This window comes from Octopus bimaculoides, chromosome 16, assembly GCF_046866305.1.
Source record: "Octopus bimaculoides isolate indiv1 chromosome 16, ASM4686630v1, whole genome shotgun sequence".
Classification (NCBI taxonomy): domain Eukaryota; kingdom Metazoa; phylum Mollusca; class Cephalopoda; order Octopoda; family Octopodidae; genus Octopus; species Octopus bimaculoides.
Window position 1 is genome coordinate 30,392,274 of NC_142943.1, and position 16,814 is coordinate 30,409,087.

Here is a 16,814-nt window from a genome sequence, read left to right on the forward strand (position 1 = left end):
CTTAGTCCCTTTGTCTGTCCTTGTTTGTCCCCTCTATGTTTAGCCCCTTGTGGGCAATAAAGAATTAAAAATGTGCTAATGATTCTGCCAGCTCTAATAATATTAATAATTCATTATTTTGGCACAAGGTTAGCATAGGGTTAAGTGGATTACATTGACCCCAATATTTGATTGGTACTTGTATTTTTTTACCCTGGAGGGATGAGAGGGAAAGATTATTCCAGCGAAATATGAACTCAGAGTGTAATGAGCCAGAAGAAATGCCGCTTTAATGATAATAGTAATAATAATTTCTAACACCAGTACAAAACCACAATTTTATGTAAGGATGCACTTATTTTATTTACCTGATAGGATAATTAGCAAAGTTGACCATAGGAAAATTTGAGCCCAGAATGTAGATACCATAAAAAAAATAAAACTCCAACAAAATACTTTAAAGAAGGGTAGTTGGGAAATCCTCAAGCTACTTCAATGAAAATGGGGAATAATTGTTCTCTGTTGGTAACAAGCAGGACACCTAAGACTAATTGAATTATGTCAAGTTAAATATTATTTGGTAATGGTAGTTGTAGTAGCCGTAAAAGATGGAAATGTGAGCTTGTCTCTATGTTGCTACCCTCAACCTCTTTCTTTGACATTATCATCAATCCAACATTAGCAGCTCTTGACCTTCTTTATCAGATATCACTGATCAACATTTGGTGAGTTTTTCCTTCTCAGGGCATTCTTAAGAGGCCTCTATCCACCACTGTCACTGGATTAAATGTTTTCAGAAGTGCAAGGTCATAGACACTATGCTAGTTTGGTTTACTCTGGAGCTTCTGTATTGGAACGATCTGCGAGAAATAGTAGCTAGCATTTTATTGGCAGTATACAACAGACAATGTGGTCTTAGAAAAAGTGTGTGAAAATGAGTGGATAGGCCAAACTAGGTTAGAATGCTTTAATCATATTCTACTTGATTAAGACTGACCAAGATAGGGGGATAAAAATGGAAAAGTATTTCATTGACTCCTCTTCCCACTCTCAAAATCTAATCCTTTACATTTCTATTAGAAAAGAAAATAATTGAACTCCTCCCCTTCCTCCCTCTCACTCCCTCCCATCTCCCACTCCCCCCTCTCTCCAGTTATTGAATTTGCTATTGCATACCACACCAAACTGAATGGCATGGTGCATAATTATCATTTGTTCAATTATACATGTGCTTTAATGCAGTATTTTTTTTTTTATATATAAATGTTTCCAACTTCCTATATTTTCTTCTCCTCTTACAATTCCCACCTTCCAAAAAAAAAAAAAGTATCTGAGGCTTCTCTTGGCCACATAAGTAATAATCATCTATCAGGGTGTTTGATTGCAGCACATCAAGTGTTTATTTATAAACTTGATATTTTACATTTTACAATGACCCTCTTCTTCTCTCTTAAGTGGAAAGTTTATCTAATTTTCTAGTAGCTATGTGTGTGTGTGTGTGCGTGTGTGTGTGTGTGTGTGTGTGTGTGATTTTGCTCTTTATGTGCAGAATATATGTAACATATCTAGTAATTGTCTTATGCATTTATTTCAAATTTTATTCACTTTATCATTTGTTCTATTGGAATTCCCATTTCTTTTTGTAATGTAGTTCATCATAGAGAATATTGACTTCATAAATGTTTGCTATTGTGAATTCTAGTGAAATAGGGGAAATCTGCACGTGAGTGCATGTGTTAAATTGATTTTTTTTTTCTTAATAATGAATAAAAATGAAGAGAGAAAACATGTATATGAAGCTTGAAATCTGAAATATTTGAAATGAAATTAATTCCATTAACATCCATTCCCTGTAAATTGTCAGTGTATGAGAAATTGTGACATGTTACATATAAAAGACATGAGGAAATGCTGCTACAATCACTTCTTAGTTTAGTGCATTTATTGAAGTAATTACAGCAGTTAGACTGGGAATATGGGAAATGTATAGCTTCTGAAAGGCTGCTTTTATGTGTGTGGTAGTACCTGTCTCTAGATTGAAACTCTGTCTCTGCATTGAGTAAAATAATGCTGCATAAGATAGCTCTGTTTCAATCACCAAATAGCAACTGTGAATGATCTTCTAAGATGATGCATAATTTTAACTGTGCTAGCATTTGAAGAGTGGTATGAACTAATGATCTGAGAATTATAGGCTGTATGTAGCTGGCTGATTAAATTGTTTATTACATTCAGTTAGGAATCTTATTTCTGTAATTGAGCCAATGTTCTGCTGTTAAAGGTATTGATTAGCACATTTTACATTACTAAAACAATTTGATAAATATATGTGTTTTTGTTTGATGTTAGGTTGTATACTCTTCTGTAACTATTGTATATTCTTCTGTACTATTGTAAATATTCTTTTCAATAAATAGTTACTTAGAGAATAATGAATGTTTTTGTCTATAATTATTAAGATTTATATCCTTAGCAAACATCTTGTAGAACAATCTGCTGATTTTTTTTTTTTTTCGTAAAGTCTTCAAACATTTCGGTCACAATATCCATATAAAAAAAAAATTTCATCAAAATATTTTCCATTTTAAATTAACATTTATTTAGTATCTAACAATGAAGCAGTGTACTTTAAAAGCATAGCAGCCCGAGTATGGCAGTGGGAAAAGATCATAGAACCTATTACTTTTGCTGCTCAACACACACACACACACTCTTCTACAAATGATGAGTTGTGTATGTTACTGATGTATGAATGAAGTGTTTAGTAGCAAAACTTAGGATTGTGAATGTAGATGATGTGAAAAGGTTGGAAAGAAGGATGTAAGCATTCTTCACAGGATGCATAATGTCACTGCATGAACAACCAAGCACTAAGAGAATAACTGGGTATGAGAGAAAGAATAGGATGCTGGTAGAAACATGTAGTGCGCATGGAAAATGACAGTTGAGTAAAGAAATGCCAAGTTATCTAAATTGTCGAAGACATGAGAAGAATTAGTGAAACATATTAAGATGATCGAGGTTCTGCAAGTGATAAAATGCAAAACTCTGAAATAGACCTATTCAACCCATGAACACACACACACACAATGGGCTTCTTTCATTTTCCACTATCAAATTCACTTAAGCCCATGCAGTTGGTGTAAACCTGAAACTACATAGTTGAGAAGTGAAATTAACTACACTTGCCCAGTGGGACTGAATATATATGATGTAGCAGTATTATGCCCTCTATTTTAACTTCAGTCATTCAGTTTTTAGAATTAAATCCTGTGAGAGGCAATTTTGCTGCCTTTCATGAATTTGTTATTGATAAATAAGTACTAGTATGTTACTGGTACTCTACCAACTATAAGAAAAGGAAAAAGCCATGTACTTAATAACAGAAATTCTTGTATTATCTCTAAGCCAGTGCTACTCCAAGTGATGTTCCGCGGACTGGCACTGGTCCGTGAGCCATTGGCTGCTGGCATGTGGCGAGTTTCCAGAAAAGAAAGAAACATTATAAAATGTTTTATTTGTTTATAAAATAAATATTAGATACAAAAAATTGTCAACTTTTATTATATTCATTATATATATATTGTTTTCGATATAAATTAATATTGGTAAAAAATATTACCAGCCTCTGGCACATTGGGAAAAAAAAAACTACCTGTATGCCACATCAGATAGTTTGAGAAGCACTGCTCTAAGCTACATAAGCATATGCATTAATGTTAAACTAGTACTGATAGTTTATCTATATAGATTATACATATTTGTATAAACACTTCCTTATCTATTTTACTGTAAATGTAACTTGTAAATGTAGTTTGTTAAATTACAAATTACACTTAAATATAGATAGCTTTATAAATCACAATTGGTGATTTATAATATACATTTTTATATCAAGAAGTAATGTGTATGATAGAAATTAAAAATGAATTTCCTATTATCATGTCCTCCAGCTAATATGCTAAATATCAAAGGTATAGCTGTTTAATATACTTTTAATATACTTGTTTTTTTTTTGTACTGTTAGCTAAATTAGCTTTTGTTTAAATGTTAGAATTTGATGATTAAATGGTGTTATGCAAAAGACTGTAATTTTAGTCCTTGTGACTATTTTTATTGATAGAACGATTAAGATGTTTGTTTAGAAATTTTGTCTGCCATGTAATTTAGTGTGTAAAGCTATCTAGGTCAGCTTGTAATCAAAATTGCTGTCAATTGATAAACATCCAAATCATTGTGTAGACATAATAATAATAATAATTGTGTGTCTATATATTAAAAGCATGTATTGTGTAACGTTCAGCATTATTGAAAACTTAGATGAAGAAAAATAACTTTACTTGCAAAATAAATGATAAATACAGTAGAAAATATTGTTTATTACATACTAGTGACTTTGGAATGACATTGTAACATCTTGAAATTTGTAGAATCTCCTGATAAAATTTCTGTTCAGAGCAGATATAGAAATATCATTTAATATTGATTTCTTTTGATAAACGACGAGGCCAGCATTTTGTAAGGGAGAGTTAGGCAATCAATCCAGTTGACCTCAGTACATAAACTGCATTTTGTGTGTGTTAGATTTATTTAATATTAAAATCATTTAAGGTTTGACTAATTCTTATAGAGAAGTTGAATCTGGTTACTTTTTGCACAACTCTGGAATTGATCAACTTAGTTTATATAAATTATCACAGGACTCTGATAGAAAATAATAATTATCGTTTGACATTCATGCTCCATGCTAACATTGAATGAATGATTTGACAGTATATGGTGGGTCCAAAGATTGCATCATGCTCTGATATCTGCTTTGGATCCCCTTCTTAACGCCAACCACCTTACAGCATGTACTAAGTGCTTTTTTTCATGGGACTAGCAAGGTTGCTATACAGTCTACAAGACCAAGATCCTTTTCATCTGAGTGGAGCCACAGTAAAGGGAGTGATGACTTTATGCTGGAGATGAGGGGTTAAAGTGTGAGAGAATGGGACTTAATAAAATATGTGAGAAGTTTGCTAGAAAAATACAAGATACCTGGTACTAGATTCCTTATGCAAATTATTTGTTTGTATCTACTAAAAGAATAATTAGTTTTGCAACATAGAATAACATTAAAATTGAGAGGAAATGAAAATATCAGCAAGAAGTGTGCTACAAAATTTCCATCAATTTAAAGTGTGTCAAAATGGTTGAGTTGTGACCTAAATTCTCTTACTTTTTGGTGTGGTGGCAGTATAACAATGTTATTGGGGATGAGTGAAGAGCAACAAGGATTGATTAGTTTACTCATTTAAACATATTAATAGGAACCTGAGGGGGGTCTTCAGAGTTCATTGCTAATCTAATTGAAGGCATCAATCAATTTAGGAATCAGTAGTTATTAATTTTAACTAATCAGATTATTAATAAGTTACATGATTAGCTTCAATTTTTTTAAGTACCGATCACTTGATGTCTTTTAAAAACTGTAAGTGCAAAATAAATCTCAGGAGCTAAAGCTGATGCATTGGAGGAGGGAAATAGAAGTAATTAATTATAATTGGTTAATGAAGGTATTTGAGAACCAGTCACTGATGATGTTCTAAGTTTTGGTTTTCTTTCATCTGTCATTTCTGTTAGCATCCATGCTTATTTTAAAAAAATGTAAAGTTAGTGTATTTCTAGCAATATTGTTTGTTTGAAAAATATTAGAAAACAAGTAACTTTATAGCCTTATAGTCTGGTTGTCAGTGAGACAGGAAGAGTAAACAATTAGATGGTGGTGAAGGCCACATATCCAAGGTTAGAATTAGTATGAACAGTTTACATTTTGTGAGAAATTTAAAGATGAATTTGTTTGTCCTTTTCTTTGATAGCAGCCATGAGAATATTTTGTATGTAAATGACCTAATTGTTATTGCAGAATCCATACTACAGAATTTAGAATCTTATACAACAATTTGATAAACCTTGTACTCATTTGTGTCTAACATGTCTGTAAACATAGAACCCTATCAAAGACTGCTCTGAGCCCCAAAATTTAGATAGTTCAGCTGCATGGTTATTGTGAACAAAGTTACTGTATTTACTCATGTATAGGTCTCACTATTTTCTAATTGCTTTTATCTAAAAGTTGGGGTGCAAATTAATCCCAGGACAAAATTAAAACTATAAAGGGAAAAAAATTTAGTACCAAAGTTTCATGCTACATTTAAGGTGTGACTTACACATGAATAAATCCAATAATTGTTCAAACAATTAAGTACAGTGCGCATATGTTATTGTCTCAACTTCCATTATTCAACTGGTATACAACTTCTCTTGTTTAATTTATGTTTTGGTCTTCTGTCATTTTAGAAAAAAACTAAACTTTATTTGCAACTGTTTTACACTAATGTTTTGTGATATAACCTCTCTGAATTTCCTCCCCAGAGTACCCTTAAATCATTGCAGTAATTGATGATGGTATGGAGAGACTTCTTAAAATTACTACCTGCTCAAATTCACTAGTTAATAGTATGATCTATCAATCTGTTAGTTGAGTACTTCTAAGTAAAGCTTTAAATGTCTCTCCTTATCACACATTGATTGTCTACTCTGAACAGACTTTCCTTAGTCTCCTATGTTTCGCTATCACTGAATAGCAAACACTGATATCTTTTATAGAATATAGCCATTCTGAAGATTTATTTTTTCCCTCAGGTCTTCCTTAGATTGATTATTTACTTCCCACATCTTTTTGCTCATGTCAAATTTATTTTACAGACAATTGGTGTATACTGAAATTACACTTAGCCATAATAAAATCTGGTACTTTAAAATGTAATTTTCCAAATTGTGTAAATCAGCAGAAGTAAATATGTGATGAATATCTACTAAAATATCTCCTATATGTATATAACTACAAAATAATAGCATTGTATAACAAAGGCATTGGCTGCAGTATGCATGAGAGATGATTGTACTGGTAATTCATACATATTGAATAAGAAAGTGCAGTGAGATGTGCCAGTAGAACGAGCATACAACAAATTATAATAATGATGTCTATCAAATAGAATAAAATAAACAACAATTTACTGGCATTTCTCTTTTCTGAAAACTGCTTCAACTTTATGTTCAGTGAAGTATAAGCATCACTGTTCTCTTCCTCTAGAATTAAATGAATCTTTCTTACTGTTATTGAAAATGTCAGCAATTCTGTGGATATAATTTGACTTTCTCATTAAAGTGCTACAAAACAGTCACTCTCCTGAAAATATAAACCTGTAAACTAATGATGTATAAAATATATAGTGTGTGTATGTATGTGTACATAAATGTGTGTGTTTATGTATATTTGTGCATCTTTATTACAGTGTGTATGTATATTTGTGCATCCATATTATTGTATGATGTATATTAGTGTGTGTGTACATGTATTCATATTTCAGCATATGTGTGTATTTATGTGCATTACTACAGACATGTATGTTTCTGTATTCTTTGTGTATATTTTCCAGCTATGACTTGTAATTTATTGATTTGATTTTTTTTCTTCAGTCAAATGAATATTTATAGGCTAATGTTTCAATTGGGTAAAAGCAGCTGTAAAGATGACTGGTATTTATCTAGATAGAGCAATATAATCTGCTATTGAAAGATTATGATGGTATCTTGATAATGGTCAAGAAAGAGATAGTGGTTTTAAAATATATTGTTTAAAGCCATTGTTCGTTATGAGACTGAATTACACCATTATTCATGAATTGGGCAATCTGAAGTAACAGTCTTCGGTTTCTTGGTAATTAGTTATTAGTTTCACTCTAGATTAAATTGTCTACTATCAAATGTTTGCTCTATGTATGAAATGTGTCGCTGCAAATAGAGAATGGTCTTAAATGTGGTTGTTGAATTTTTATATATATATGTATATAGTCTAACATATCAGACAATTCTTCCAAAAATCTGTTTTTATACAAGAAAAAGAAATAGTAGACAGCATAATTTGGAATGTTGTAATATTAAGAGAAGCAATGGCTGCCAGAAGAAATTCTTGTGCTTTCTGCAACATGGAAGTGATAAGGTGAATTAATTTTGTAGGTTGCCAGTTTGGCAAAACAAAAAAATCAAAAAAAAAAATTTTTTTCTAAATGATCATATATCTCCTTGAGATTTGCAATATATTATTGACCTTGTATTTCTATTTCTCAAGAATATATCTGGAAATTGGGTAAGTTGGAGAATTTACTGATGGAGTGAAGAAAGTAGACATTATGAAAGATATAGTTAGCTACTTGGAAATTTAAAACATAGCTCATTTAAAGATAATTTAATCTTCTCAACCACTGTGGGGGTTTTTTTTTTTTGTTAAGTGGGAATTTGTTTATTGGCTAATTAATTTAGGTGAATTGCTCATCTAATAAGAAGGAATAGCCTATTGTTTGTGGTAAATGTCTTGGACAGTGAAATAAACTTCAGACTGGTCATGTTTAAATTTGATAGGAATCTTAATACTATGTAAAGTTAGTTACAGTGATAACATTGGAAGAATGGCTTGCACTATTTCAAATTGTCATAGTCAAAATCCTGTTGTGATTAATTTTGCTTTCTGTTCCTTCAGATCTTATAAAATAAGCAACAGTAATTTAGAAAAGTTGAATTAAATGATGTCCATTGTCATGAACACTAAATTTGAAAACAGATAGGCCAAATGTAAACTATTGGAATATACTTTGGAAACATGTAGAAACTTAGACATTTTGAAGAAGCTTTGTGGAAATGGAACTGTATATGTATTCTATTTTTGAGCTTGGGTTGTAGAATAGAGCTATGAATCTAGCTTATTTTAACAAGTATTGGAAGTTATCAATAGGGAACTGGAGAATGTCTACATTTTGTGTAGTATATATAGTCAATGAATTGTTTGGTGGATGAATATAAACATTTTGCTGATCTGGAAGTTGAAAAGTTAACCAAAATAGGTTTAAAATTTAAACCAGTGATTGCAGAACTATGGAACGGCAGCAGTGATACATGATGGACTTAACAATATCATGTTATAAAAAACTTGTCTATAAACATTTAGCCAAAACTAAATTATACAAGGGGGTACCCAAAAGAAACAAGAATTTTGCAATATTATTTTCTTCTACATCCTCGTAACTTAGCGGTTTGGCAAAAAAGACTGATAGAATAAGTACTAGGCTTACAAAGAATAAGCTCTGGGGTCAGTTTGTTTGACTAAAGGCAATGCTCCAGTATGGCCACAGTCAAATGACTGAAACAAATAAAAGAGTAAAAATAAAACCTATTAAAAAAGGCTAATTTTCATTTTAATGACAAAATGAAAATTATTTGAAGCTATGTTTGAGAACATGAATGACTACTTCCCTCTGCTAAACTCAAATTTCTTTTATTTTACAGGTAAATTATGAAAGTAAGATGTAGAAGACAAGCTATCATCTAAAGTGACTTGAAGGTGAGTATTTTAGTTATGTAAAAATTTTTATAATTTGTTACAAATTTTTTAGACAAAAGTTTTAGAAAGAAAACTGAAGAAGGGATGACTGATATAAAATTATAGAATGAAATTAATAGCTCATTAAAGATGTATGTGTGTGTGTGTTGGAGGATGGTGTTTCCATAGAACATCTGCTTAGTTGTTTCTTGCCTTTCATTCCGCAAGATTAGATGGGATGAGTTCAGTTGATAATCTGAATCATTGAGTAGGATTGCATGAACTGGAAAAGGAATTCTAAGGAGAATTAGTTTTCATAATGGAACGTACATGTTTACTGAAGACTCTATGGGTAGAGATAATTTGGCTTGGCAAGGTGTTGTATACTTTGTTGGAATAGAATCAAATGATTTATAAAAATAGAAACTAATACAATAGCTTTTCAGTAGGTCAGAAACAAAAAACTTATCATAGTGGGAGAATTTGTCACTGGAGCAGGTGGCTTTTCAGTGAATATGGTTGCACACAAGCATGTTGTGTGTATTTCTCTGTTTGTTTCAGCCACAAGTTTTTAGATCTATTTTTCAGGATTCACATGAGTGAGTATAGGGTAAAATTGCGAGCACAATAATTCTTTTCTTCATCTAGATTGCTCTTAAAAAAAATTAAAAAAAAAAAAACTTTTGCCATTCATTTGTGCAATAGGAGTGGCATAGGCTTTCAGCGAACAATATTTTCTTTTAGTGCTAAGTATGTTACTTTTCAAAATGTTACAATGAGTCATACCCTCCACCTTTTAAATGTTTATCGCAAAAGGTTCTGTTACACAAAAAAGCAGGTAGAATTAACTATCTTAACAAACTTTAAAATGTAACAAATCTGCCTCTATTCAGGGATTCACATTCCTGTTTTAGCTATTTTTCATCGCACTTTACAAGATGACGCCTAATCTGTTACATTCCTTCTCTAATCAATAGTGATTATCAATCCATTTTTCTATACTGGCATGCATTGGATAGATATGTTCCATTACACTTTCAAGCAGTCTTTCATCACTCGATACAAACAATGGAGAAAATCATAACCATTGCAGCTTAAATTAGATGTATTCTCTAGCACTAGAGAAGTTCTATGTGAAAGGACTAAAAAGTCTCCAGGCAGCCTATTGCTATATTTATAAATATTGTGTTAATTTATTTATCCCACCATTTGTCTTCAGTTTTCTGATTGTATAAAATTTTAACTATGGTGGCAATGATAATGACAGAGTATACTATATTCTAGCTGCTGAAAACTGATTGACATTCTACATGACATTCACCCTTTCCTTTGTTTTTTTTTTACTGGGCCAAAGTTAAAATGGCACAAGATATCTGGACCTCAGTATTCAAAGTACAATTTATATATCACTATATTGAAGCAATAGACAAATTTTGTCAATACAATTAAACTTTTTTTTTTTGTAATATCCCAAACTGGAGGATGTTCGTGTGGTGGAAAGAAACTGGTCAACAGCTGCTACATTTGTAGAACATTGTTCCTTTCCCTTCTCAGATGAAAAGCAATCTCATTGTATCAGTCCTACCCTCTCTTTGCACAACTATAAAAGCTCCCACTGCTATGGACTAATATTTACCACCCTTATCTAATCCTTCTCTATTGTGGTTTACTAAAAAGCACTTTTCCTAATCCTTACACTCCTGAAATGCATTTGTCTGGAACTCCCTCTTGTGTTGCTCCTGCTTTCCCTATTTGTCATTAACTTTCAACAGCTAAAAGTTGAACATCAGCATTTAAGAGGTCTGACCATCCTCATTAGACTGAGAAAAAAATTGAAACTGGTAAATGTGTTTTGTGAGAGGTGATGTAATTAGCAAATTAGGAAGAATAAGTATTTTACTCAGTTTAAGATATTTTCCCTGTAGATCTATATATATTCTGTTTTTTTTCTTTTATCTTTAATGAGTGTGTGATGAACATATTGGACTGTTGACATCCTGGCTATGACTTCAGACATTTCTGTAGCTATTCTGTTTGTCTTTATTGTCTTGTGCAATGTATATAACTACTTGCTTCACTCTCTCTTCTTTGTTGAGGATAGCCTGCTATGAAAGCAATTGTTCTGTTCAAAAATTGCTTGTGCTAATATGAAAAAAGCAAATGTGTGTGTATGTTTGTGTGAGAGAGGGAGCAAGAGAGAAAAAGAAAGATGTAAACTCATTGGATTGTGGGAGCAGTACTGTCTTTGTACTCTATCTTTGTACACTGTCTTTGTACTCTACATGCACAAACACTTTCTGGGGAAATTATAGAAAATCTAATCAATAAATGTTCCTCAACTGAAACTGATTTGGTAAATATGACTGCTTCTCTCCTTTTATCTCAGTGTTTCTAATTGAAATAGTTTCTAACAAGATGTTTTCCGTTTCTTCCACTCAATAGTGGTAATCCTTAGCATAGGGACAAGCTATGTTTCTACTGTATTAGTTGAATCAACAGTGTGTGTGTGTATAGGCATGGCTGTGTGGTTAAGTTTGCTTCCAAACCACATGGTTTCAGATTCAGTCCCACTGCATAACTTGTCTTTGGAGTATAGCCCCAGGCTAACCAAAGCTTTGTGAGTGGATTAGTTGAACAGAAACTGAAAGAAACCCATTGCACGTATTGCATATGTGAGAGAGAATAGGTGTATGTTTGCATTGCCTTGTCTTAATATTGTGTGATAGTTGTAATTAGTGTCATTCTCATCTCATATTATGCAAAAGCATGTTTGGTTATGGGGAAGTATTACCCTGCTTGGAAATAGGTGAGGGTTGGCAACAAGAAGAGCATCTGGCTGTAGAAAACCTGCTTCAATAAATGTAAGCATGGGAAAGTGAATATTAAAATAATGTTGATGATTATATATATATATATATATATATATATATATATATAAGAAATAGGTAAGTATAAGACATTTCCCCACAACACTTTAGGTTTTTACACATAAATTACACATCTTAGATCTACTTTCCCTTGTTTACACTCCATCTCTGCCATCCCTTCTACACTGTATGCTCTGAAAGATGTCTGTGTATAGACCACTTTCCCATTGCTCAGTCTTGGATATCAAGAATAAATGCTTCCAATTTAATCTGCCACAGTTTATTTTCTTCCGTCTTTCTAAATACATGTTTCCTCTCCCTCTTTCTGAACTCCTTCAACTACCAACAACTCTTTAACCATGTCTCTTCCTGCATCAAGGATATGTGTTTCACTTCACCTTTGTCTGAAGTAATTGTCTTTTATGATTTCCATTATTCTTTGCTTTCACACTCATCCTACATGTAGGCTGTCAGTGCAGAATTGTAACCTTTCACAATGCCTTGTCTTCTATGTACGTCATTGACTCCAAACATCTTTGATCTTTTTTTACCCTCAAACCTTTACTAAACCATCACTGAGTTGTCCAACTACTGCCCTATTGCAACAACTTACCACACATCCACATTCTATATAAGCCCCATCTCTCTACCTCCTGAACTCTAGTAGATGAGAACACTTTTGCTGCACATGTGTTTAAACTCTGACTTATCAGACTAAAAGCATCCCCGTGGCATGTCACTTCACATTCCCAACACAGTCAAACCTCACAACTCTTTGTGGTTCACTCATAACTGTGTTGTAGCAGGTCAGAGAATATGGCCTGTAGGGTTTAAAAAGTTACCCACCCTTACCAACTGGATGACTTTTACTTACCACTGCATGGTTTGAAAACCATCACCCAAACCATGCATCACATAATCCACAAGTTCTCTCACCCACAAAATTGCAACTAAGCCTTTTAGTCTTTTACCAGAAGGTCTTGATGTCATATGTTGGATGTAAATGAGCATCACTTGTCATACTAGTGTTGTTTGTTTCCAAGTTTTTACTTTTGTTTCTTGAGAAACATTCCTGGCTATGGGAAATATTATCTTGGAAACAGATGAGGGCTAGCATTAGGAAGGGTATCTGGCTGTAGAAAATCTGCCTTCACTAATTCCATCTGATCCATGCAGACATGGAGAAGTAGACAATAAATGATAATGATACCTCTTCCTCCATACACACACATGTCACAGGCTTCTTCCAGTTTTCATCCACTTATTTCATTCACAAGGTATTAGTCAACCCACAACTATGGGACACTAGCCAACAGTGGCCAAACTATAATGTGCATGCATGTGTTTATATAGGTATAAATTATACATAGGTATATATGCATATTTGTATTTACATGCCTCAGTGTCAGTGTGTCCATATAAATGTGCACACAAGCAGAAAGGAGGAATAATTTCATCCGGTACATTTACAGATTATGTAAATGAAATACATGAAGGTGGGGTGTGTACAGGGTGAAGTATTGACCTGAAGATGAGGATAAAGCAATAAACTGCTTCCTCCTATTAAAAACAAACTATTTCTGTTCTAACATTTTAACTTAATGGAAAGGTTATTTTTCAAATTTCCTTGTGTGTTGTTCCTATGACAACACATAGAATTTCTATATCATCTTCATTGGGCTCTGTTTTCTTCAGTAAAAGTAGCAATGTCCTTTTCTCTTGCTTTCTTTCTTTTTATATTTTAGTTATCTATTGCATTGTTAGTTACCAATTGTTTACTACCATTTCTTTTAGTTGTTTTCTTTTTTTCTACTTTGCAGTGTCAAGTTGTATAGCAGTGCTGGTTTAAGTGGTGCCGAATCATGTCGCAGAAAGTGACACAAGGTACTTACTCTCTAGCTTTCATCCACTCTTAGTTTGAATTTCAATTTGTGTGAACTTGTATGTGTGTTGTTGTATTTTAAATTGAGTTCTCTTTTTGTTTTTACAGCATTTCATCTTAATTGTTTTCCCTTTATACAGAAAAAAGGTTTGCTTGTTTAGTTTGCATTTACTGCTCTGTGTCAAAGCTATTGTTCAACAAAGTCAATCATCTTTCTGGTTTCTTTCAAACAATTTAAAATCATATACGTATATATATTTCATTTTCAAATTGATTTATTTAGTTTAATTCAATTAGGATAGAACTTCATAATTCTGCAACAATTCTAGTTTATTAATCATTTCAGTTATATTAGTTTTTATTTTTCAATATTACATAATGTTCACATTTTTTCTCTAAAGTGTATTTTCCTAATTAAATTTGAATTTTATTTCATATTTGTATTTATTATTCAAACTAAAAGATTATTATTATTATTATTATTATTATTATTATTATTATTATTAGCAGTAGCAGCAGCAAATGATGTTTATTAAGAATTTGTATAATAATCTTCAACATAATGTAATTAAAACCGTTAAGGTTGAGAATACTTTGTGATTTTACATAAAATATGTATTTCCTATAGACAGCCTTAGCTCTTATGTATAATAGCTCAAAATTTGTGACAATGGCTGTTTTAGTTGTTCCATCAACTAAACTACTAGGTTCACAGAGTTAGCATGTAAGTGGCTGAGCATTCCACAAACACACGTAACTCTTAATGTCATTCTCAGGTAGGATCATCTGGACTTTTGAATTATAGGTACCATAGATCCAATGGACTTCTACTCAGTTTCCATCAACTTGATTTAACTGAAAAGGTATTGGTCACTTAAAACTATTGGAAATACACTTGCTCAAGATGCCCTATAGTGGAATTGAAACTGAGGCCTTATGATTGTGAGGTGAACATCTATACATGTTTAGTGATACTAACGTCTATTGTCCATGTTGGCATTGGGTTGGATGGTTTGACTGGGCTGGCATGCTGAAAGGCTGCACCAGGCTTCAGTCTGATTTGGCATGGTTTTCTATGGCTGGATGCCCTTCCTAACACCAACTGCTCTGAGAGTGTAATGGGTGTTCTTACGTGCCACTGGCACGGGTGCCATTTGCATGACACCGGGGTGTGTTTACGTATTACCAGCACGGGTGCCGATTTGCATGACACCGGTATGTGCAATGACTGCGATTTTGCTCAGCTTGATGGGTCTTCTTTCCATGCCCAACATAATGCCAGAGGTCTCAGTTATTGCCTCCGTGAGGCCCATCACACAAAAGAAACTCAGCCACCATATATATCATTGTTTAACGTCCATTTTCCATGCTGGCATGGGTTGGACAGTTTGATTGAGGTCTGGAGAGCCAGTTGCTGCACCAGGCTCCAATCTGATCTGGCAGTGTTTCTATAGCTGGATGCCCTTCCTAACACAAACCACTCCGAGAATGTAGTCGGTGCTTTTTACATGCCACTGGCACAGGAGCTAGTCGAGCAGTCCTCACATCAATCATATTCAGATAGTGCTTTTTACGTGCCACCAGCACGGGTGCCAGTTGGTGGGTACTGGCATCAGCCACGTCTGGATGGTGCTTTTTACGTACCACCAGCACAGGGGCCAGTCAGGCAGTCCTGGCATTGATCACATTCGGACAGTGCTTTTTACATGCCACCGGCACAGGAGCCAGTCAGGAGGTACTGGCATCATTTGTGTGTGTGTATATATATATATATATATATATATATATATGTTTTGATATTTTGAATTTGACACCTGAATTTTTTTCAAGGATAGTAAATTTGTGTATAAAATAATTAACCAATTAAGATGGCCTATCTGTATGAAAATATATAGCAATTTCTTTCTAGTGTTATATTTTCTGTGATCCTGTTTAATTATTTATTGAAGAATAAAATCATTCCTGGTAGTTTTGCACTGCTTTCTTTAATTTGTAATTAAAAATGGATTACAAAATCTTTGATTTTTTTTTTTTTTTTTCCTACAAATTTTGAAATCATGTAATTAACATTTAGCTAAAGAGCTGAAACAGTTTCTTTTTTATTTAATATTTTCTTTAATTAAATCAATCCTCTAATTCCATGCTATCAATGTTATTTTAATAGAATTTCAGTAAAAAGAGGAAATTTTCTTATTTTAAAAGTAATTACTCAGAAAAGAATGTTAATAGTATAGATAATATAATTACAAACTAAAACACACAAAATGAAAGCGTAATTATATGCATAGGTTTGTATGTATGTGCAAACATGCATATATATACATACAAATGCATATTATATATAACATTTTCGTTTTCTTGCTATTTTCGTTTTCTTGTTTCTAACCTAAATGGCCAGTAGCTTTGGCACTAAGCAGAAAACAGTGCATGATAATGCCTCTCTATAAGCTCATTAAACTTTTGTCAATTCTTCAGTTCTGTTATTTTCAACAGTTCACAATACTATTTTCATATCGTATTTTTTTTTTCATTCTCAAACTTTTTTAGTGTCATTTATGGCATATCTTTTCAAGGAGTTGTGTTATATATATATAATTTACACACACACACACACACACACCTCTACTTACAAGTAATATTCTAATTAATATTTATTGCTTAT

General features: G+C 32.7%; 1 protein-coding gene across 48 annotated transcripts in view; it reads left to right on the top strand.

Annotated features, from left to right (window-relative positions):
- The window catches only part of LOC106872650 (uncharacterized), a 117,372-nt gene that overhangs the window by 12,572 nt on the left and 87,986 nt on the right, over nucleotides 1–16,814 (top strand). For 23 of the 48 annotated variants that reach the window (XM_089364366.1, XM_089364369.1, XM_089364344.1 and 20 more), the window contains exons 2-3: nucleotides 9,370–9,424; nucleotides 14,091–14,154. Coding sequence is in view for 6 of the 48 variants with exons in the window: in XM_089364348.1 (XP_089220474.1) it covers nucleotides 14,133–14,154 (22 nt within the window). In the remaining 42 variants the exon portion in view is untranslated. Of the gene's footprint in view, nucleotides 1–9,369; nucleotides 9,425–14,064; nucleotides 14,155–14,260; nucleotides 14,300–16,814 lie in introns of all 48 variants that reach the window. The other 25 variants (XM_089364364.1, XM_089364339.1, XM_089364371.1 and 22 more) reach the window with 3 other exon arrangements.